At 37.6% G+C, this 24,983-nt stretch overlaps 1 protein-coding gene across 1 annotated transcript; it reads left to right on the top strand.

Moving 5' to 3' along the window:
• The first annotated feature begins 80 nt into the window (after window positions 1-80).
• On the top strand, window positions 81-20,740 carry Sem1 (SEM1 26S proteasome subunit). Its single transcript, XM_052173223.1, has 3 exons — window positions 81-276; window positions 18,501-18,594; window positions 20,535-20,740. The coding sequence occupies exons 1-3, from the start codon at window positions 201-203 to the stop codon at window positions 20,575-20,577; spliced, it is 213 nt and encodes a 70-aa protein (XP_052029183.1). The 5' UTR covers window positions 81-200; the 3' UTR covers window positions 20,578-20,740.
• Window positions 20,741-24,983: the final 4,243 nt, after the last annotated feature.

Here is a 24,983-nt window from a genome sequence, read left to right as displayed (position 1 = left end):
TTTCAAGATAGGAGGACCTGCTACACCAGCAGGAAGCTCTGGGAGGACCTTTGGTATCCCAGCATTCCTCGCGCTGCCCTGTAGCTCTTCCCCCTATAGTCTCTATGGTTGCGCCGGCGTTGGCAGTTTCGGCGCCTCACAAGTACTAAGGCTTCTAACTTTGCGGCCGGTCTGTGTGGTGTGGGCCTTGGCGCAGCGCAATGTCCGAGAAGAAGCAGCCTGTCGACTTGGGTCTCCTGGAAGAGGACGACGAGTTCGAGGAGTTTCCTGCGGAAGGTAACCGCCGGGCCGCGCGCTGGGCCCGGGGCCTCCGGTGGGACGGCGCCGGGCCTGCTCTCTGAGTCTGCGGGAATGAGCTGTGCCCAGCGGCGCGGATCCGGGCGCGGCCTCCGGGTGCCCGGGCCTCGGGTTCGGAGTCCCGGACCCCGTAGCCGTTGCTTCATCGCGCGACCCAGTGTTTTGTGCCTCGTCGCTGGGAGGAACCGGGTGGAGCTGGGCCCAGGGCGCAGCGAGGTTGTGGCCCTTTAACTTCCACCCGGGACTCTTCGCAGCTCCACAGTCGCTGGTGTTGCTTCGCTTTCCCAGCCTCCCCTTGGTATTAAACTTCAGAATCTCACTGTTGTCCAGGCAGCCGGTGCTGTCTACTCCTCGGACAGCGCGAATGAACCCTGTGAAGTAGGATGGCAGAGTCATGTGTGGTGTACTCATTACAAATTTTCCCTCAATTTCTGTTCCTCTCCATATATGGTCACTTGAATTAACCCAAGCTTTATAAAACTCATAAACATCTGCATTCTAAACTAACTTATTGCAGGTAATAATATAGGTAATGTTGAAGAGTTTGCTATGATCTTGGGAATATAAGTGCTTCGCTTGTATTGGCACCATCCATTTCCACAAATATAGGCAGTAGATACAAAGGTATTTACCATTATTCACGTAAGGAAACTGAAGTTTGGAACAATCGAGAAACAGGCCCAGTGTCAACACTGTATACGAAAATGGTGAAACTTAATTTATACCAAAGTCCCTTAACTTTAGCAACTATCTTCTGTTTGCTAGGTCTCTGTTGCCATGTTAGTTTTTCAAATTGATTACTTTATTGACTAATTGTTTTGAGTAGAATTCCAAATTGTTTTACCTTGTTTTTAAAAGGTGAGTTATACTGTCTTTCTGAAGATGGTAGGAAGAGAATTGTAGCACATATGAGGCATCGAGCAATTACCACTTGGCAAAAAATTGTACATAGTTACCCCCCATCCCTCTGTGATCTCAGTGTGCATAAAATCACATCACGGGAACATTTAGTCTGTTTGCGTATGATCTAGTTTTAGTGAAAGAGAACATGTTTGTATATTATGCAACCTCATAAATCACTTCAGAAGATATATTTCCTCCGAGTTAGGCTTCTGTAATATGATATGGGATAGTTTACCTTTTGTTTTGGTAATGAATTTATCTGTTCAGTTTGATGATTTGTTTTCAGCTTCATTAATAATCCCCTAACAGAGCTTCGTGGTAGAATTGGCTAAGTGAGGCAGGTTAGATTCTTATTCCAACTACTTATTTCAGGTGGTTCTTATTCCTTATTACATACAATTGACATGGTTAAGACACTTGTTTTGCATTGTAGAGTCCAGCATCTAATCTTAAAGCAATAGAGTTCACATGTTAAAAGATAAACAGACATAAACTCTTGCCATTAAGTGGCCAGCTCAGAAGCTAAAAGGTCTTTCTGACCAATGCACCCACCCAAACTTTTACCCTTACCTTTAGTGCAAGACTCTATTTAAAAGAACTAGACAGTGGAGAACTGATGAAAAAAATTGAGAGGTAACCATCAGTTGACGATGTACTAGTTTTTTTCAGCATCTTTTGTCAACTTTAGTGTCTGTCCTTTAGAGCCTGTATTTTGAGCAGTAGTCGGTTTAGAGTGTTGACAGGTGTATTGTGTTTAAACATTTCATTGAAGTTAAAGAAAAGCAAAGATCCTAAAGACAAAAGAATGCACAAGAGACTTTCTGTAAGTACAGTGTCATTTATTGATCTTCCAAATGTGTTGTACTCTGTTCTAATGGATAGAGTCTAGTGTGTCGTTAATCTACATTTAGAATGAGAAGTAACGTTTGAAATGATTTGTTATGAACATGTGTGTTTCTTCTCTAGTTAGCAATTAACATAGCCTTAATTTAAATTAGGGAGATTTTTTTGCTGTATATAAAGATTAAGTCACTGGGTATTAGTTACTGAATATTTACAAATTAAAATCTTTGATTAAAAACTAAAAGAAAGAAATAAGAAAAAAGAACACTGAAAGAACACTGAAGAACTTTTTTGTTTGCGACTAAACATGTTCTTTTATATTTTTGGTGTTGTCATGATATAGATTCTCTGTTGCTCTTGAAATGTGGTTCATGGACCTCCAGTCTTGGCATTTGCATTGTTTGGGGAGATGTTAGAAATACCTTTTAGAACTTGAATCTTTCAGTATTTGAGTTTTCTATTATTAGGTTTTTTGTACCCTGATTTACTTTCAAGTGTTTTCCTTTTGGAAAGCCCTTTTTTTTTTTTTTTTTGTCTTGTGATTGCCCTTTAGGAAAAATACACCGTTGACAAACCCACTAATAAGAGTAAGTGAAACATTTTCTTGGGTTATGTGTAGACTGTACACTGTGGAACTTGTCACTAGCAAGTCATTGAATTGTTTTCATAGTTTGTCTGTTGGGAATGTTGTTGCTACAGCCCCTCCCAGATAAGAACCTGCTAGATGGGATTTCAATTTAGTGATCTTAAAGAAAGATAAACTTTATTTTAAAGAGAAACTATAAGTTAGTGTTTGCATGGAGACCTTATTGTTTCATTGAATAACTCTTCTTCAGTATAAAGTGTAACATCTGGAATGAGTCTCTGAAGGTACAAAGGAACAAATGTTCCATTTATCCCCCCACTTCTCTTGTTTAGTCTGAATCTGTTACATTGGCAATTCCTGAAAATTATTCTAATTGGTGGGTATGTACTATAGTGGTCATTCAGACTGAGCAGTTACAAAATCATGTTTAGAATCTTTGTGTAATCTACACAATTTCTAGTTGTTTATGTTGAGTGAGAATAGGCTTTGTAAGGAAACCATTCAAATAGAAAGTTCTGGTATGACTGGTTTTAATATATTTCTGGAGGCTTTCAGGAAGAGTGTTAGACCCAGGTAATAACTTTGTGAGAACATTTCAAATTTTATACATGCAGGTTAGGTTGGTGGTTATAGATTGGGTTATAAAATTGGAAGTTGTTGGGTAATTGAAACTTGAAACTACTTTTTCCTTGTTGGACAGATATTGAAAGGATTTTAAAGTAATGCTGGTTTCTTTTCACTGACAATTAGAAGTGGATGATAAAAGTGGGAAGAAACAGTGATTGTTTGCTTTTTCCCTTACTAGAGCTAAGATGTTTGGTTTTTATTGTCTTGCTTTTTTAGAATATTTTAAGTGAAATTGGGAACAGGATTTGCAGGAGTTCTGCTGTTATTGTATAATTTGTCTATAACCAGTGAAACACACACACACACACACACACACACACAGAAAAATCAGGACTATACTACTCCCCACAACTGTCCCATTAAATTCCTGGGTAAGACTTTGATACAGTTGAGAGTCTGTCTGCTGAGCTTCTGCTGAGTAACTAAGGCCCTCACTGGTATCTGACAAAGTAGGGCATCTTGTCGAACTCTAAACATCTGGTGAGTGCTTTAGTGTATCCCAGTCACATGACTCGTAGAGGTAAAAATGGCCAGCATTTTGAGTGGGAGCCAAGGAATTTAAATGTGTAGCTAGGGTTTTATTACTGTGAAGAGACACTGTGACTATGGCAACTGTTTAAGGAATACATTTAATTGGGACTGGCTTACAGTTCAGACTTTAATCCATTATTTGTCACATAGTGCTGGAAAGGTAGCTGAGAGTTCTGCATCTGGATCCATGCAGGCAGAAGGAGGAGACTGTGTCATTAGGCCTGGCTTGAGCTTCTTTAGCCTTCAAAGACCACCTTCAGTGACAAGGCCACACCTCCTAATGGTGCCACTCCCTGTGAGCCTATGGGGACCATTTTCATTCAAATCACCACCCCTGTGCTATACCCAGATACATTAAGAAAGATTTGTTATAAGAAGAATGCCATTAAAATATTAACTTGAGGCTGAGCGTGCTGGCACCCGCGTTTAACCCCAGCACTTGGGAGGCAGAGGCAGGCTGATCTCAGTGAGTTCAAGGTCAGACTGACCTACAGAGTTCCAGGACAACTAAGGCTACACAGAGAAACCTGTCTTGAAAAACAAACAAAATTATCTTGAACATTGGTACTAATTATTAGAAGGATTTTTTGTTTGTTTGTTTGTTTGTTCTTAGATAAATATAGAAGGCCAACAGGACCATTGTTGACTGTTTTCCATACTGTCCATTTGGTTTACCTAGTACCAACAGGGTCTTTGGTATTAACGATTATTAAATGTGTTGTAGTAGTCATATAAACAAGACCATCCAACATTTAAGTTAGTTGCATGGTGCTTGTATGAAATAGAAAATTTGTGTCACTCAAACTTTAAAAGAAGGTACCTAGCCTACTTGGTAAATAAGAAGGTCCAAATGTCCATTTTTAGAAATTGTATTCAGAGCTGGAGAGATGGCTTAGTGGTTAAGAGCCCTAGCTGCCCTTCCAAAGGATTGGGGTTGCATTCCCAGTCAGTTCACAACAGTCTGTAACTCCAGTTCTAGGAGAACTGGCATCCTCACACAAACATATATGTAGGCAAAACACCTGCCCATGAAATAAAAATCGTAAGTAAATAAATAAATAAATGTATTAAAAAAGTAAAATTTTGAATCACAATAACTGTTTTGAGGGAGGGATGTTGGAACTATGTAAATATTAATTCTAATCTCCAAGCCTTTAATGCATTTATTTGCTTATTTCTAATATATTTATCTTACTGTGTGTTGATGGATTCTTAATTCAATGAATTATAATTTTATTCTTATCTTCTGATATGAATATAGAAAATCCCAGGCTTGTTTTTGTGTTTTGTTTTTTTTTTTACATGTCCTCCTCATTCTCTCTACATTTGCTACCGTGTAACACAAGATGCATGAAGCCAATCTTGTGTTTCCCTGCTTTGGTTGGAGTGGAGAACAGGATCTTGATTCTAGTGATGCTCATTGCTTTTAGGGTGTTATTGTCCCAGAGGAAGGAACAAGAGAACATGCAGTTATATGTATATGTGGATATGTAAAACCATAAGTCTATCTAGCGCCTCCCATTGGAGCTGAGAACCACAGGTTCCTTGTAGCTTTTTGTTTGCCTTTTCAACATTGATAACTCCCTTCTCTAGTAACTAGACACCTGGCCACTGTGTCTCAATGTATTGTCTGCTTCTCTTAAATGTGTTGGCCTTTGTTTATCATCTTTTCTGCTGGCCTGTAAAGTGCTGCTCTCCTTTTTGGGCGTAGCTCTCTGTATGGCAGAGCTCTCCCTCTTTCTTCCTCATTCTAGGATAGATGATGTTTTCATTCTCTCTAAGCTGTGACACACTGACCACATATATTGCCTCTTCATAGAAATGTTCCCTTTAATTACCTTGGGCACTTCATCCAAAAGCAGATGCATTTTAAATTTAAACATATATTCTCAGGTTTCCTTTTGAGAAGTGTTAGGCTGATACATATTTCCACTTACAATTCATATTTTCTTTATTAAGCTTTCTTGCACCAGGTATTGAACATTTTTGTCATTGCCAATCTGCTATATGAAAATAGAAACTCTATCATTTTATTTCAGGTCATTTTCATTCTTCTTGTTTTAGCCATATGTGATGTGTGCATATGTATATGGAGGCCCAAAGTTAGCACCAGGGGCAACCTTCTCTATCTTACTTTGAAGCTGGATCTCACGCAGTGAACCTGAAGCTCACCAGTTTGGCTAGACTAGGTACAGCAAACCCTCAGGATCTTCTCTTCTTTCCTAATACTACAGGTGCATGCCACCATACTCAGCTTTCTCCACAGGTGCTGAGGAGCCAAATTCAGGTCTTTGCGGTTGTACTGAAGGCATTTACCCAACTGAGCTATCTCCTATCTCCTTCTTTTCTTCCCAACTGAGCTATCTCCTAGCCCCTTCTTTTCTATTGATTTTTTTTTTTTTGGAGGGAGATTAAGTATTATACTTTTTTTTTTTGAATTGCTAACCCTAATCTTTAGTTTGTCTATGATTTATGCATAATAATTTGAGTTGTGAAAGGTTTTTCTAATTGTGCTAGCCTTCTTGGGCTGCCGGAAGAAAATGCTATAGACTGCTGGCCTAAACAACAGAATTTTATTTTCTCAGTCTAGTGAGACAGGTTGACAGTCATTCCTAGTCAAAGTGATGAGGAAGGACTGCTTTCTCCTTTTTGTTCTCCAATCATATCATGAGGTCCCCACCTTCATGACCTCTTTCAGTATGAATTATCCCTCACCCCCTCTGTAGAGTGCTATTCATATAACATTATAGGACACACGAGATGTACAGCTACATATAACTAGCATACTTTGTATATATATAGTATACATTGTTTAGGGATACATGGAAATCAGAATGAATAATCCCTACTGAGGTAGGAGATAAGAGTTATAAACCAGAATGTTAGACAGCACAACAGATACTTCTTTAGAAACCATGATTAGCTATTAGTACTTTTGTAGAATGAGCAAACAACAAGCAGTTGTGACTTGTGCTGTGTTTAACATCTTACCTGGTTGTTAAGTTTTGTTCATTGAAAACTGAATTATGAAAACATTAAAAGAGAAGTAAAAATTGCAAAAATTATATGTTCTTTTGAAGTGTTTAAAGTTCACCAAATATCTTTATCCAATTCAGTAGTTGTCTTTATTCTGAAGGTTTTTCTACTTGAATTTTTTTAACCCTACAAGTGCTTCTGTAATTAACTTGTAACAAGTGATTTATTCATTTGATATATACTAATTGCTTCCTATATGTTACTGGGGAATACAGAGAGAGAGAAAATGACTTTAGTTGCCATTGTCAGTCCTAAATGCTTCACATAGTCTCTTACTGTTCATTACAGCTCTGTGACGTATAGGCTTTTTACCCAGAGCTTCACAAAATAAAATAACTGGAGTCACACTAGTTAGATACTGTACGGAAGCAAATTTCAACTCTACAGGATCTGTGTTTGAATGTAGTAAGAAATATAAATGCTGAGAAATAAGGACTAGTGGCTTTGTCACCATGCAGAGTGCTTTAGTTTTAGGAAATGCCTATCTCAGGAAGAATCTCTAAGGCTTCACCCCTACCCTCAGCCCCATCCATACCCATATTCCTGGCTAAACATGAACAATTTTCATTTAGTCTATATTATCTGTTGTGCTTCTGAGTGAGATTTCTATTCCCTTCTTCTGTAGAGAGAGAGAGAGAGTGTGTGTGTGTGTGTGTGTGTATTGGGATATTAGAACACAGCTAAGTGTTAAGTCCAATAACAGTTCAAAAAAAGGAGAAAATTACTTTCATGGATTGAAGACACGAGTTAGAACTGTTGGAACAGATAATGTAAGGAATGGAATTGGGGGAACAGTTGGCTCTGTGGTTAAGAGCACCTGTTGCTTAGGGCCTGGGCTCAATTCCCAGCAACCACATGGCAGCTTAGAACTACCTGTAACTCTAGTTCCAGGGCATCTGACTCCTTATGACTTCCATGGGCGCCAGTCATACATAGTGTGCAGATATGTTCAGGCAGAACATTCTTATAAATAATGAATAAATCTTTAAGACAGAGAGAGATTAAAATGTCAAAAGGCCCTTCCTAAAGAAGGGGTAAGTAAATGCTTAGAGGTGAAAAGACGTGTGTGTTTATCATTTGTGGATGACCTAGTGCTGATGGTATGGGTGAAAATTTGCTCTGCAAGCCTCAGTTGGAGGCCACATGAAGGTGGAATGAGAGAGTAGACTCTACCAAGCTGTCCTAAGGTATCCCCTGGTCTCTATATAGCATGGCACATATCCCTCTCCCCCTCTCCCCCTCTCCCCCTCTCCCCCTCTCCCCCTCTCCCCCTCAGTAATTTTTTAAAGCTACTTATTTAAGGAAAAAAGAACTAAGAAATAGTATTTGTAAATGTAGATAACTAGAGATCTGATCTTGGAAATCTTTTAAGTCATAATCATTTTGGACTTTATTCTTAAGTAGATTTGATGTGCTTTGTGGGTTTGTTATTTTTATTTGCTTATTTTGTTTTTGACAATGAGGCATGTGAGTTTTGTATAGGCACTAAACTATTTGGGAGATAATAAACCAGCAGAATTAATTTGGAATGGTAGAACCGAGGTCAGGTGGACTAAGTAGTAAATTGTTGAAGTAACTGAGATAAGAAGTGTCTTCAGTAGGGTATTAGGAGTGAGGTGAGGATGAGAAAGCAGGAGAAACAGGAAGCCAACTCATTAACGTTGGTCTGCTAGTTATATATGGGGTGCCAGAGATCAAAGGCTTTGAGTTTTGTACGTTTGTGCCCAAGAAATAGATGATGGAGCTCAGCTTGAATAGCACTGAGTAGTAAGAAGCAGGGTCAAAATTTGAGGTAAGAGTTTTAAGTCATAAGGGCATTTTGAGAATAATGAGTTCTGGAAGTTCTATTAAATTAAGTAAATTTGAAAATACTGATTAATAAAGTGAACAAAATTGAAATATTCTGTCAAATACATGTTATTGATGAAAAGTCTTTGATTTGAGAATTTTAAAAAGATCCTTATAAATGGCTGTTGTAGGTTATTTGAGCATTAGACATTTCCTTTAGACTCCTTGCCACTGTGGCTAGGATTGCTCATCAGTAGCTTGGGAGCACCATTGTTTATGGATTGCATTTGCATATTTATTCTAAAGCTCTCCTTTGACATGTTAGAGAAAGTGGTGCTGTGCTCGGTACCTTGTCTACTAAACAGACATTAGAGAGTAGACTATAACATAGATGTGTTTGTATTGGAGTTACCTATAGAAATCAAAGTTCTGAAAAGAATCTATTCTGGTTTTGTAATCTAAAGGGGAGGGAGTTGGTGCGCTCCATTCTCATATTTGTGTCATAGTAGTTTGTAATTGCTCTGGTTTATTTAAGTGTGCAGTTTGATATAGTTTCATCCTATAATGCTCTGCATATGCATATATATTTTCCTGTTTGATGAAATTCAGTTTCATTGATTTTTTTAAAAAATATTTTTATTGTTTTATTTGAGATTTTATACAGCACATTCTGGTTGCATTCACCACCCCCATTGGTCCTCCTACACCTGGCTTTTCTCCAAGGGTGCATACTTAATATTTTAACATATGTTAGAAGATGAGAACATCAAAAACATTTTCTAAGAAACAGCGTTTCCGACACTGATATCAGTGTTATAGATGAGATATTTGGTAGTCTTAGTTCTTTACAGTTTAAAGGTAGTCACAAATACATTTTTTTTTTTTTTTTTTGTTGGCAAATGAGAAGAAAGCTAACTTTCAGACAAGGTCTTAAATTTAGAATTACTAAATTATTTCCAGTTCTTGTAAAAAAAACAAAACAAAACATGTTACTTTTTTTTTTAAGCAGTACATATTTGGAGGCAGAATCATTGAAATAAATAGCTGTAATTAATTACAATTCTAGCACTACCGTTAATGTTGAAGTTAAAAATGTATATTCATTAATACATTAAAGAACAACATTAGATATAAGGTATGCCTTAAGACTTTAAGTAAAATTGTCAATTTTGTGTTCTATCTAAATATTCAAACACAATTCAAATACCTCTTGTACCCATGTTAGTTATGCATTCAGAAATTACACGAATTGTAACTAGATATATAACTTTTGTATTTGGTATAGAGGATTTATATATATTGGAAATAATATTTGGAGGTATTAAACTCTATTAAATTTTCACAGAACAAGGTCATACATAATTTTATTTACTAAGCAAAACTGTTATTTCCTCTGTAGAATAGATGTTATATTCTGATTTGACAATATGGCTAATTTTCCTAAAGCAAATGATTAAAAATGTTTAATAGTTGTAATTCAAAAGAAAGGTATTTCTTGTGTTAATCAAGATGGCCCAGCAGGTTTAAAGGTGCTTGCTGCCAAGCCTGACAGCGACCTGAGTTAGATCTCTGGAATCCACATTGTGGGAGAAAAGGCCTGCCACCCAAGTTGTCTTCAGACTTCCACATGCTCACTGTGGGAGGTACCTTCATGCACACACACACACACACACACACACAATCAATCAATCAATCAATAAATAAATGTAGTTGAGAAGAAATATATCAGATTATTCATTTATATTGGAAGGTATCTGAATCAACTTTAGTGCTCTTACTCCTAGGATAAGGTATTAAAATTTAAAAATATATTTACTTTTATTGGACTAGTGAAGAATTTGATCCAGCATTTCTAACTTTGTAACCAACAAACAATAAAGTTATAAAAACTATATAAGAATGCCAAAGACTCAGCATGCAAGGTCGTTAGCTGCTAGCTCAGTGAGTAGAGGCCCTTGCTAACAAGTTTGGTGTTGTGCTTTGGATTTCTAGGACCCTTGTGCTGGAAGGACAGAACTGACTTCTCTGAGTAGTCAGTCTTCTGACCTCCACATGTGCACCATGGCTTGTGCACCCACTTATGTAGACATACTTACATACAATGTAATTTTTTAAATTACCAAGGAAATAGAGCTATTTTCATGAATCCTCAAGCCTTTCCTTATAGTATTTATTGCCTTCCTTGTTTTGTGAGACATTTTACTTTTCAAAGAATTTTATTCCTGCCCTTTACTGTCTCTTCTATTAAAGCATGAGAAGGCTGATTAAAGTGCTCATCCGTATTCAATGAGAGACATTAGAAATCACACCATTTTAAAGAAACAAAGACTTAAGAATTTTGACTTTCAGATTAAGAATTGGCACTTCATAAAACAAATTACCAACTCAGTTACATTTCTTGTTGGTGATTCTCTGAAGCATTTGGTTACAAATTAACAAGTTTTTTTGTTCCCTTCTCACAAATTTAAAAGAAGTAAAGCCATCATGGAGACATTTGAATGACACCGAGTAATAACAATATTAAAATCAACATTTTGAATCAAATAATAATTTGGATTAATAGTTTTTGGAACCCTATAATTTTAGTGTTTCTAAAAAGGCAATTGCTTTCGAAGACAATTAAGGTTCTGCAGTGCTTTTGAAAGACTTTATAAGCTGTATCAAAAAGTACTATATTTTTATTATTTTATACTTTTAAGTTACGTCTTTCCACACATGATCATTTCCTTCTTAGGGGCCACTGCAAATGGAAACTGCTTACTTAACAGGAAATTATTTAGTTGGAAGTATTTCAGGCTGAGGCTGACTGTTGGCTTGATGTTTAAGTGGCTTTACATATTCTTCTATTGTAGGTTTACTGGCATCTCTCTCTCTCTCTCTCTCTCTCTCTCTCTCTCTCACACACACACACACACACACACACACACACACACACCGTTTCTCAAAAACTTAATGTGAAGTCTTTGTTCAGATTATTGTTTGGCTAATTTTGTTTTTAAACTTTAAATTCCATCAGGTATGATTATAAAAATTCCTAAAAGTATCTCAACAGGTATTTGTCATTCCCTGTTTTTTTGCTGTAGCTAAATAAACAGCATATTTACAACCAGGATTTTAAGACTGGAAGGGTGGAGGATTGGTTTTAAAAAGTTAGTGTCTTTTTGTGAGGCAGCCTTTTCTTCATCTGGTTTTGATTGTGGTAATGGTGATTATTCTCAAACCAAAAAGGATAATGTAGAGTGATTTTTTTAAGACTCTAGTTCTAAATATCAGTAATTTTTAAATAGTCATGTCTTGAGCATTTTATAAAAACTTCAAGTACAAAGCCTAAATTTGTTGTAAGGAAATTTAATGAAGTAGTTTCCTTTGAATTTTAATAAGGAAGGGTTTAATAATAACATTTCTTTAGGGGAAAAACTAGTTAGATTACTAAATGGCCATAGAACTATAGTCAATACAGTATGACTGGAGGGAATATGGAGAATTGAAAGGAATATTACCAGTCAATCATTAGTAAATTCAGTTGTTCTAGTACAAGTTTGACATTCAAGAAACTAGATGTTTATTAACAAATCTGGGGTTATTTGAAGTCTTTGTTAAATTTTAATTAAAAATTAAAACTATCCTATGGATCTTTTGTAATTTTGTGATGTAGAGAAACACTGTCTGAAATAAAGCTCTATTAAACATTACTATTATTTGTGTGTATGCACCTATGTGAGTGTATGCTACATGCATACAGGTGCCCACAGAGGACCAAGAGAGGCTGTCAGTATCCCCAGAGCTGGAATTAAACATGGTTATGAACTGTGGGTACTGGGATCAAAACTTGGGTCTTCTAAAAGAACTATAAGCACTTAACTGCTGAGCCATGTCTCCTCTTTAAGCTCCTTTGTATTTAAAATGTCATCCTAGCATCTGTTGCCTCTTTCATGTAACATTTCTCATGATTTCACATAATAGTCCCGTGGTGTTGTTGACAGTAAAAGGCACAGTGATAGTCTCACCCAAATTGACATAGCTACATTAAGTATAGGGAAGAGATGAACAACTAAGATATTTAGGGATTAAAATGGGAAAAGATGTGACTGGGGGTTGAAGGAGGAAGAGAGTAGCTATGATGTCTTCCAAATTTCTCCTCTTTTCTGGTGTGCGGAAAGAGGTAAATAGAAGTACTTTTCTTCTTTCTGTTCTTAAATCAGAAAAATTCAAGTATGTAACTGGAATAAATTCCTTTGTGAGCCACTGTTGAATAGTTTTGAATCTACTACCTATGTACAGAAAAAAGTCAAATCATGAATGTCTTCCTCCCTCCATCACACTCTCCGTCCCTTCCTCCCTCTTTCTGTTCTAAGTTGTGTTATTTTCTCCACACTGACACAACAATTTATGGGAGGATTTTATTTTGGCTCAGAGATTCAGCGAGATGTCAGCCCATCATACCACGGAAAGCATGTCTCCTGGTGTGTGAGGTAGGGCCTTGTCCACACGATTGTCCTTAAGAATGGTAGAAAGCTCAGCTGGACTACTTTCCAAAGTCCACGTCCACCCCTGGTGATGTACTTCAACCAGGCAGGTCTGCCTACCAGAAAGAAGCTCTACAGCCTTCAGACAAGTGCCACAGACTGAAGACCAACAAGATTGAAATCTTTGTAGCTGTTTTTTTCTTTTCTTTTTTTCTTCTCCCATTATTCAGTGTGTGTGTGTACATACATGTCTTGGTTATGATTTCCCTTCCCAGTTCCTCCCCTCCTCCCTTCTCATCTGGAGCCATTCTTTTTCTGTTTCTCTTTAGAAAACAGACTTCTAAGGAATAATAATAAAGCAAAATAAAATAAGGTAAAATAATAATAAAATACAAACCTTTGGAACTGAACAAAAACAGGAAAAGAGCCCAAGAGAAGGCACAAGAAGCAGAGACCTACACACTGGGGAATCCCACCAAAAGAATACTAAACCAAAGCCATAATAAATACTCAAAGGACCTGGTGCAAACTTATGTAGGTTCGGTGCTTGCTGTATTTCTAATAAGCCACTAGTAAGATGAAACTCATGATTAGGTCAGACTCCTAGAAACTATCCAAGAATTATTGGGTTTGGGATAAAGGTGAAGGAAATTAAATAAAAATAGACAGGGCCAGATTTTATTTTTGTAATTTGGAATTTTATACATGTTCCATGATCTTGTTCTTGCGCTAAGTGCTAGTTATTATTTAGAATTACAGAGGCAGATATGGTAGATGTTATTCCTAAGGAACTGAGACATATTTTAATTAGTATTGCCCAGGGTGTTAATGTTGTGATAACTCAAAATTCTAGAGGTGGTATTTACCACAGGTGGAATTTTGTGCTGATGAGTTTTTTGTCAACTTGACACAAACTAGGGACCATCTTGGAATAGGAAACTTAAACTGAGAAAATGTCTACCATTTTGTCCTACATGTATGCAAGCCTCTGAATAATTTCCTTGAATAATGATTGATGTGGGAGGGCTCAGCCTACTGTAGGTGGTGCCACTCCTGGGCTCTTTGTTGTTGACTTCATTGAAGAGGTCAGTTATAGAAAGTCTCACCTTCTCTTTTATCTTATAGATTCAGAATTAACTTTATCCAGAGGTCTACAGAGGTGATGAGTATCTATTACTGCTTACATTAAGAAGCACATGCTACATTGTGATGATACTGTTTGTGTACTTGTCTAAGATGACAGTGGCTATGCCTCACAAATTTTCCCTTTATAATGAGGAAGCAGTCTGTCCTGTTTGTTATCCACCCACTTTTTATTCCATAACTTCAATAGTAGTTAATGATCTTTTATTCAGTTGCAATGAAGTTTTGAAAAAATGATCGTTTCTAATTCTGTCATTTTTTATACTTTTATTTTTCTGTCCAATATTTGTTGTAAATGGACATGATTTTGTTGTTGTTCTTCCTAATTCAATGTTACTCATTTTAGGAAGACTCTCTGAGCTTTGACATGCTTCTAGCCTTAAAAAATAAATCTAACTTGCCTGACTGTTTGCATGTCATAGATTTGAAATTAACCATTTCTTCAAGAAGCTGTGATAGCTTTTATAATGGTGAATAAATGGATAGTGTTTGGATTAAGAAGCAGAAGTCAAGTAGTGAGTGAGTTCAAAAGTTGGTACAATGATAACAACATCAAGGGTTTGATCATTTACAAAATTCTAAGCAGATACTGAGAAGATTGTTCAGTGGGTTAAGAATTATGGATGCTTGCTGTGCAAGCATAAGGACCTGAGTTTGAATCCTCAGTGTCCACAGCAAAGGCTGTTTATGGCTACCCTTACCTGTAACCCAGAACTGGGGGTGATGGTGAGGACAGAGACAGTAACTGTCTATGGCTGGGGCTTGCTGGCTGCCTGCCTAGCTCCAGACGCAGTGTGAGAACCCTGCCTTAGTAAGATGCGGGAACGAGAGAGAACACCCAGTGGCCCTGGCTTCCACACATGTGCATCTGCACTCCCACACTCACATGCATACCCCACATACCCCAGGGAAAAGGTTAGGTCATTTCAGAATACCAAGTGTAAAAACTAAGATCTGATGAGTCATTCTTCATTATACAGTTTCTCTATTAGAGGGACGTGTGTAAGTAAGACACATGACAAACAAGAAGAAACTGAGTAGATTTTTGAATGTTCAAATTTTTTTGTGCTGTACTTCTCATACAGCACTTTTCTGTGTAGCTGAGGCTGGCTTTGAATTCCTGAACTTCTATTTCTGTTTTAGTGCTGGAATTACAGGTGTGTGCAACCACACCTGGAAAAGTAATTTTATTTTAAAACAATATTTTAACCTGTAAAGTCTGTCAGTTAGGATTATAGCAGTTGTGTAAACCTAAGCAGGCGTTCAGGGTCATATACTTTTGGGGATAGTTTGGCATCATTAAAATAGAAGGAAGTGGGAGAGTTGATCAAAGTGGCATTCCCTTGGAGGCTAAATTTTTCAGGATCTAAAGTAGAAGGAGCAGATGAAAAAGAACATTGTGGATGTTTTGGGGTTTTTATTTTAAATGTTTTTTTTTGAGGTTATAATATAATACATCATTTTCCCCCTTCTCTTTCCCTCTTCTAATCCTCCCCTCCCCAGCTCTCTTTCAAATTCATGTTCTCCTTTGGTGGTGGTGGTGGTGGTGGTGGTGGTGGTGGTGGTGGTGGTGGTGGTGGTGGTGGTAGTGGCGTGTTCCTAAATATATAAGTCTGTCTAATGTCACTTGTAGACACATGTTTTCAGGACTATTTGGCACTGCCAAGATTCCCTGGGGACACTGTTGTCCGGCTCTTAGCACTCCTTAGTTGTAGTTGTAGTTGTCTGTAGCTCTTTATTTAGTGTTGAGGCCTCATGAGCTTCCCCCTTCCATGTTAGCCTGTCTATTGGTGATCTTGTTCAGGTCTTATTTACTTAGCTGTGTTGGTGAGACTTTACTGGTATAGTTTCTGACATGAAGAGACACAGTCACACAACTGACCTACTATTCCTTTGCATTACAATCTTTGTGTCCTCTTCTCTGGAATGATCTCTGAATCTTAGAAATTGTCTTGCAGATAATATCATTTGGGGCTGGACACAGTCATTTGCTGTCTGTATTTGATCAGTTGGGGTTTTCTGTTAATAGTCTCCATTTGTTGAAAAGCAGTTTCTGTGATAAGGAGAACTTATCTGTGGGTACATATATAAATATTTAGAATGTAGTTAGGGATTGGTTGTGCTGGTTTAGTAAAGTGATGGCTATAGGTTCTCCTCCAATATCCATGGCTTCACTAGCCCTGGATAGTTGGCTAATTTTCCATTACCAAGAATGGTTTCCCTCCTGTTCAGCAGACCTTAAATCCAATTCTAGAGTGTTTGGCTTACCATCAAACTATTCATGCTTAGGGTTATGGTGTCAGGCTGGTCATCACTGTGGTTCATAGGCACCATAGCTGGGGAGGCCTTTGGAAGCTTGCATAGCACCTTTTGATACCGTGAAATATATTCCTCAGGCAGGAGGTGAATGTTCTCAGATCACCGCCAGTTCAAGTCCTCTCTGGTCCATGTGCCCTAATGCATAGTGTTGTCAGCAATAGGGGCCTACTTTGTCTAGTATGAATGTTCATTCTAGACTAAAGGTAATAGGAATAGAAGATTAATTTAGGAGCTAAATAACAAGAATTTAGTGCATATATAGAAAAGAAATTTTAGGATCATTCCTCTGCTTTTCCTTCTTTAGGCTAGTTAGATCTTAGATTTGTGTCAAGAGTCAGTTACATATAGAATTAGAAGGTGTAAAGAATAGTTTTAACAGTGGCGATATATTTGGAAATTAACAGTGTATTGCTGAACTGTTGTTACTGAAGGACTTACTAAAAGTAGAGGATGAATCAGGGATGCAGTTCCTAATTCAGGCATTCCATAAGTTAGTATTCAAAAGCACAAAGAAAAAGATTTTGGAGGTAACTTCCAAGAAGTATTCAGTAAAGATTTGGTTGTATAAAGCTAACTAATTGATTAATTCTTTGCTTGAATAATTGCTTTAGAGTCTCTGTACTGTCAGTGTTGTTTATCAATAGATGTTTATTTTTGTAAGTGTGTGTATACATATATGCAGAGTGTGTGCCCAGGTGTGCAGAACATGAACAGTCTTTCTCTGTTCCTTTTAGCTCCATCCCCCACTCCCCCCGGCCTCACTGAATCAGGTACTCACCATTATAGGCGCCTGCCACCACAGGTGCTGAGTCCGAGCAAATTCAGTTCTTTATACATGCACACTTTACTGAGCAATCTCTCCAACCCAATAGACAGTTACCCTCTATAAGAATGCCTAGAGATATTTACATGGATGTTTTTCTGGTTCTAAGTAAAGCTGAAATCTATCTAAGCCTGCCCTTTACAGCTAAAAGGAAAGAGGAAAAAGAACAAAAATTTACTATCTCCGTCCCACTCTGCATATTTAGGTTTTTCCTTCATCACAAGTCAGGTGGGGCTTCCCGGTGCACAAGTGTCATTCCAGCACCTGGGATCTGAGGCAGGAAGATCAAGAATGCAAGGCCACACTCCTCAACACTTTTGTTTTGTTTTGTTTTGTTTTGTTTTGTTTTTTGTTTTTTTTCAATACAGGATTTCTCAGTGTAGCCCCGACTGTCCTGAAACTCACTCTATAGACCAGGCAGGCTGGCCTCGAACTCAGAAATCTGCCTGCCTCTGCCTCCCAAGTGCTGGGATTAAAGGCGTTCTACCACCGCCCGGCTAACACCACTCTTGATCTGGTTGATATCCTCTCTCAAAAAACGTCTAAGTTTTGTATTGCTTTCTGTTTGCTAAATATTAGCAGTAGCTTATAATTTGAATGTGTTTCTTTTTAATTCTTTGAAGATTTCATACAGTGTTTTGATCATATTCATCTTTTCCCCCAAATTCTTCCCAGCTCTACCTACCCAACTTTGTGTCTTATTCCCCCACACCCATCAAGTCCAGTATGTGCTTCCTATACATTCTAAATGTTAGGCCTTCCCTTGGAGCGTGGTCAGCTTACTATAGGCTCTTAAGAAAACCCGACTCTTAATCTCAAAGCAGTTATCAATTGCCAATATCAATGGCCTAGGAACCCATGTCCATATACCATCTTGATGTTGGATTTGACCCAGTTGAGTTTCCATGAGGCTGGTGTGTGCTGACAAAATCACTTGAATTTATTGTGCCCAGCTGCCCTGTTGTGTATGGAGGAGAGGAAAACTAGAGCAAATGTGCAGATTTGTAGGGAAAGATTATAATTTTTCTTAGGTAAATTGTTGTTTGTTTTATTTTTGGGTTGTGGGGTACATAATGGCAAATTTATGTGTGTGGAAATATCCTATGAGAAATAATTAGACATCTCTTTCCATTTTTAGACTGGGCTGGCTTAGATGAAGATGAAGATGCACATGTTTGGGAGGATAATTGGGATGATGACAATGTAGAAGATGACTTCTCCAATCAGTTACGGTAGGTTTTCAGCCACATTTTTATTGTAGTTTAGTATTAATTTTAAACATGGAATATCCAGCTTCCATAGATAGTTGTCCTCTTAAAACTTTTGAGATAATTCTTTCATTATGTAAAATCAGACATAATAGCTTTGGATTTTTAAACAGGAACATTTCAGGAAATTGCACACAACTTCTGTTCTTTTTAAAAGGGTAGTTAAATAAAAGCATATTTACTGTTTTTCATGAACTGGATCCTGTCAACATGTATTTTCAACCAGTGTTGAATAACTGAGCAGAAATTAGAATCATAGATCTAATTTTGGAATTCAATAAGTAATTCTCGTTTTTGAAGATTGGAGTTATAGTAGTCTACTTTATTGTATTTGATACAAGTTCACCTAATTTGCATATTTTGGACATTTCATATAAATGCTATTGTAAATGATAATGTCCTTGCTTCTTCCACTTAGCATAGTCTTTCCCAAATTTAGAAATACTGTAGTATATAGTAGTACTTTTATTCTTTTTCATAAGTCAGTAATTCTCTAATGTAGGCTAGACCATATTTTATGTGCTTGGCAGTTTAGAGACGTTTTTACTTTTTTATATACATGTGCTGCTTTGAACACACATGGGCATGGATTTGAGCACCTATTTTCAGGTTTGGGGGAATTTGAAGTGACATTTCTGGGTTGTATGGTAATTCTGTTTTAACTTTTTAAAGAACTGTCAGACTTGTCTATAATCACTGAAAAGTTTTTCCAATAGCAATGATCAAACATGTTATTATTCATTTATTTTTCTTTAAATCTTGTAAGTGAAGGCTTAGAAGCAGTTATCTCCTTGTAATTTCTATTTTAATTTCCCTACTAACTAAGGTTTTTGTGTACTTCTTGACCATGTATAACATTTGGCAGAATGGCGAGTCTGCTTATTCTTGGTATTAAAGCCTTGTCAGATAGGCTACTGGGTTGTCTCTTACTTTGTTATGTCATTTTCAAATTCAAAATTTTGGTGATCAAGTTTATTTTTTCTTTTGTTACTCATACTTTTGGTATCAGAACTTATTACTAAATTGATAGTGAAGATTTATCCCTGTGTCTTTCTGGAAGAATTATATAGCTGAGCTCTTACTCTTAGGCCTTCAATTTTGAATGAATTTTGACATAGGATGTGTGTGTAACTCGCTTTTACATGTGAGCATCCAAGTTTCCCAACACCATTTGTTGAACAGGAACTACTTCCCTTCCTTAAATAGTTATATTTGGGGTGATTGTACAATTGATAAAATTTTATGTGAACTTTGTAAGTCTCGAAGATTTGTTGAAATGTCTAGAAATACAGCTGAGCGGTAGTGTGTCCATCTTGCATGCATGATTTTAGTCCTTATCTCCACCCAGACAGCCAGACCAACAGAAGCTTACACTAGAGATTGATTTAGACACTTGCTGCTCTTGAGGGCCCAGACTCAATTTCTGATACCTGTGTGGTGGCTCACAACCATCTCTAATCCCCTTTCTGGGGTATTCAGCACCCCCTTTTGACTTCTCTGGGAAGTAGGCATACAAGCAGTATACACATGTGCATGTAAGCAAAACTTCATACACATAAAATAATTAAATCTAAAGGAATATTTTAAATTCTATTTAATATACGTTAGAGATAGGACTTTATAGTATTTGCAAGGTTCTTGGAGGATAGTAAATAGTCTCATTTATTTTATAAGTAGGTTTATATATGAAAAAATTAATGAAAATAAAATGTAATTAGAGGATAAACAAATTTTTAACTTATTTTAGCTGATACCCAATTTCCTTCTTACTGTTTCATTTTAGGAACTAAATACAGCTATTTTTATAATGCTTTTAAGCTGGTGATCCAAGCTTGACTTAGTTATTCTGTCTTAGGAGCAGCTTAAGAAATCTGCTAATACTGATCTTCTGTGTCTTGTTGCAGCGCTGAGCTGGAGAAGCATGGTTACAAGATGGAGACCTCGTAGCATCCAGGAATGTACCAGGAACCTTTCCCATGGACTCTATCTACCATAGTCTAGGACAGAGAAACCAGGACGTGATACTTTAAAGAACATGTTTATTTCATTATCTGCTTGGATTTATTTTTGTTTTTATAACAAAAAAAAGTAAATAAATGTTTTCATCTAATGTTTTTGGCTCAGATGTCCTTGATCTTTTCTTCTATTCCTAAATTTTATATTCATGATTTTTAAGAAACATATTTTTCCAGTAAAGTCCACATAATAAAATTTTTTAATATTAATCAAACAGTCAGATATTGGGATTCATCAGATTTCCATATCCAATTTTACAAGATGTTTCTATTATATGACATTAAATTTTAATGTATTCTGTTGATTCTTTTAATGTAACATTTGCTGAAATTTTTAAGAAGGCCCTTTACAACTTGTGTTTTTAAATTATTAATCATTTTACATATCTGTAATTTACTTAGTTTCTGAGTCATTAATAACGTTCTTAAGTGGTTGGTAGGGTCTGTTGGCTCTTGGTTACACTTCTAAGAATTGTATCTATTAAAATTGGAGAAGTGGGCCCTGGATACTTTAGCAATGTGTGTATTCTCAGCTCCTGCATACATTCATCCCACACAACAAAGTGTATGGAAGTTGTTACTGTTGCCATTCCCACCATTTGAGTAGGAGATTTAGTTTAGTACATAAAGGACTGGACTCTTTGAAGCTAATATATAAAGTGTTTTTAGAAACTTCTATGAATCTAAATGCATTATTCATTAAGAAATAGAATATCAGTATCCACATTAACTAAGTTGAAAGAGAATTCTTGCTGTTTGGACAGAGTTGACAGTTTGTACCACTTTGAACCCACTACCATGACATTGGGGAATGGTCTTGGATTGTTTTAGCTACTTACTGTCACCTTTCTATCACCCAATCTTAGCTTTCATCTGTATTTTATCCCTGAATAAGTTTATCTGCCCGCTGGGTGGTGGTGGTGCACGCCTTTAATCCCAACACTTGGGAAGCAGAGGCAGGCAGATTTCTGAGTTCGAGGCCAGCCTGGTCTACAGAGTGAGTTCCAGGACAGCCAGGGCTACACAAAGAAACCCTGTCTCGAAAAAAACAAAACAACAACAAAAAGTTTCATCTGCCCTAAGACAGTAAACAGACACCAAAATAGTTGGTAACCTGAAATATAAAGTTATATTTAAATGATTTCGGACATAAAGATGTGTGTCCTCAACTACCTGATAGAACTCGTAAATAATGGAGTAAAGACCTAAAAGAATTTGGACAGAGTAAATGTCCTGCACGTGTAGCTGATTCTTTTGCAAAAGTAGTGCCACTGTTATCCAGTGGGCATGTCTGCTTGTGTGTCACTTTAGTACGGTTCTGGTGGCGCACACAGTTCTTCCCCAGCACATGCGCTGGCAAGTCAGCCAGCAGGATGAGTGCTTCGAGCCGAGGCCTAGCCGCCTTTCTCCATGGACTGCAACCCAAGCATGCAGTGTTTTCTGCAAATAGTCCTCCATTGTAACCAACAGCTAGCAATAGGCTTGACACTTTCTGAGTCCTCGGGGCTTACTGAGTTGTGACCAATAACTAACTCATAGAAAGCTCTGTGCCCTGATTTTTCCTTACTGTTTTTACTGTCCTTTGAGGTGCTTTTCCAAATCTCTTAGGTGCTCAAGGTTTGGCATATAATGAAACCTCTTTCCAGAGCCCACGCTGAGAAGACAGCTCCCTGGGATTCTTAGGATACCCTACTCTACACAAGTGGCCTGAGCTTGTGTATCTACCTCACCAGGAACATGCAACCACTTCAGCACATCACATTCTGCATGGGGAAAGACAGCCATTGGGTCTGTTTCTGAGGCTATGCCACCCTCAGGCAGATCCATCTCAGATGTGTGTATAAGCATCCATTTCAGGGGCCATGTAACCTCTCCCCTCTCTAGCTCATCTGCGGATTTGTTTTTTACAATATCTCTTGGTTTGTACTGTATTCATAAAGGATACCATCTGCTACTAGCCTACAATAAATCCTTCCCTTTAGCCCAGTGATTATCAGTCTCTGGTTCAAGACCATTTTGAGGGTCCAAAGACTCTTTCACAGGGTTACATAAGACCATGGGAAAACAGATACTTACATTATAATTCATAACAGCAAAATTACAGTTATGAAGAGCAATAAAAATAATTTTATAGTTGTGGCTCACAACATGAGAACCTGGGAAAGTTGAGAACCACTGTTTTCGGCAGAGTTGTCAACTGAGGTGACATGGGGGATTGGTTTTAGATTTCCTATCTATTTACTGTGTCTCCTTGAACACTTAGCTGTAAACTCTAAGTCTGCCTTGAGTTTATTCCTTTCTGTATCCATGTATTTTCTACTCTCATCTGTTGCTTCTAAGAATGTGTATGTATGCATCAGTGTATGAATGAAGTATTTAACACACATTCTCATGTTGTGAGCCACGACTACAAAATTATTTTGAGTTATATCAGCTGGCCCTGTATGTGTCTCCATACATGCACCGTGGCACACACACGCTAAATAAATATAATAAAGAGCAGGGTTAGTGGATGCCACTGAGCCTGCCCTGGACCTGGCTGCCTGTGCTATTAGTCTATAGATTCTATTTCAGAGCCTGAGGTTGGTAGTTTCTTTAGAAATCATCTAACCATCATATCCAGAACTAATGTACACTCAGTATCCCAGTCACTTGCTCACAGGGTCCCACTAAGCTGGTAACCAAACTGTTCCACTACTCCCCGTTTTGGAAAATGAGATCTTGTTGAAAGTGAGATGTGCCCTTTTCCATAACACCCGCGCACCTACCCCGTAAGGCCTAATGAGGCCTAATGCATCCTCAGTTTTGGTTAATCTTCCCTACATAGCTCTCCCATATCCATCTGCCCCATCCCCGTTTAAACCTTTAGCTCCCAGTATTGCCCTCCCGATTCTTTATGTCGCATGTTTCTACTGTCCCCTCTTAGCTATATTTCTTACTTGAGTTGCAACATTACAGGTTTCCATATGTCTTTTCGTGTATGCTCCATTTGGCAGTGGAGGCACAGTAGGGGCTGCCAGGGAGTCTCACAGCTTTCCTTGATGAGGATAATGGAGAGGACCAACAGCATGTTCTATCAGTACAAAGAACTTCAAAAATTCCAGATTCCCTGCCAGGTGTGTTGGGGTATTCCTGTCATGCCACCAAAATTCCAACACATCTCTATCGACAATGTGGCTTTGTTCTTTTTCTCTCTTGGTGTTTTTACTTACAGCGTTTGCCATTTGGTCCCCTTTTGGACAAATACTTACAAATGGTGTCCATATTGGATTCATCATTAAATACCCTTGTTTTCATTTGTCTTCTCTCAAAAGCAGGCTTTTAGATGAGGAGTGAAGATTTTCTGGTTTATTTTAAAGATGTCAAGAGGGTGGAAAAGTGAAGTAGGAAAGAAGAAAACTAATAAATTGTGTGTCAATCAAGTAACTACTGGGGCAACCTGACCTTAATTCCACATGGGAGCCATGGGAAGGTATGGCCAACACACAACACAGTTCTTCCAAGCAAGATGAAAACCAGGTATTTGCAGATGAGTCCATCTCTAGTTTACTTTGAAAGGAAATTTCATTATCCCCTGGTGTGGACCATGTACAGGAAGAGTAGCTTATGGCTTCCAGAGTATTCAAAGTTATTGGCTGTTGGGAAGGAAAGTGCTTTGCCAAGAAATAATAAAGGAGTAGGAGCAGGACAGCACTAGCATGTGCTACAGCTCTATAGTATACTTGCTTCTCTTATTATTAGAATGTGAGTTTTGAGCATTTTCTTAATCTAGTTCTTACCACTGATAAGGACAGTTCGGCAGAATCAACGTAGAGCAGACAATAGAGACCCTATGTAACAGATAGCATTTGCCTGCCCTTTTGTTGACATTTATACTATGTCCATATACTAAGCCATCTCACACCTAATTAAGTGCATTTAAGTATTTAAAACTTACATCCTGATGAAAAGGGAGAGGGGAATATATGAGGATCACTAATGACTAAGAAGTATACTTTTGTTTCTGCCTATGGTGAAATACTTTCCAGAAACATCTTCATAGCTTTTTACTCTTGATTAAAATATGGCATCGTTAAAGCTTGGTAATGATGTAAATTAAGCACGTGAATCTTGTTTATATTTTCAAGAGTAATTTCTAACTTAAGGTAAAACATGTACTTGTACCTACATTAGTGTTTGTAAATAAAGATGACTAAAGTGCGTGCTGGGACCTTTGAGAACTCACCCTGGATTGTGTTTACCATCCTCTGTATGAAGCCCACTGCAGAACTTAGATCGTTTGGGTGACTGTTTCCATGTAGAGAGCTAGACAGAGCATTGAGTTCCAAGCCAGGCTCT

Source organism: Apodemus sylvaticus, chromosome 2 (assembly GCF_947179515.1).
Source record: "Apodemus sylvaticus chromosome 2, mApoSyl1.1, whole genome shotgun sequence".
Lineage (NCBI taxonomy): Eukaryota > Metazoa > Chordata > Mammalia > Rodentia > Muridae > Apodemus > Apodemus sylvaticus.
The sequence above is the reverse complement of the archived record's forward strand: the minus strand, read 5'-3'. Positions and strand labels throughout refer to the sequence as shown.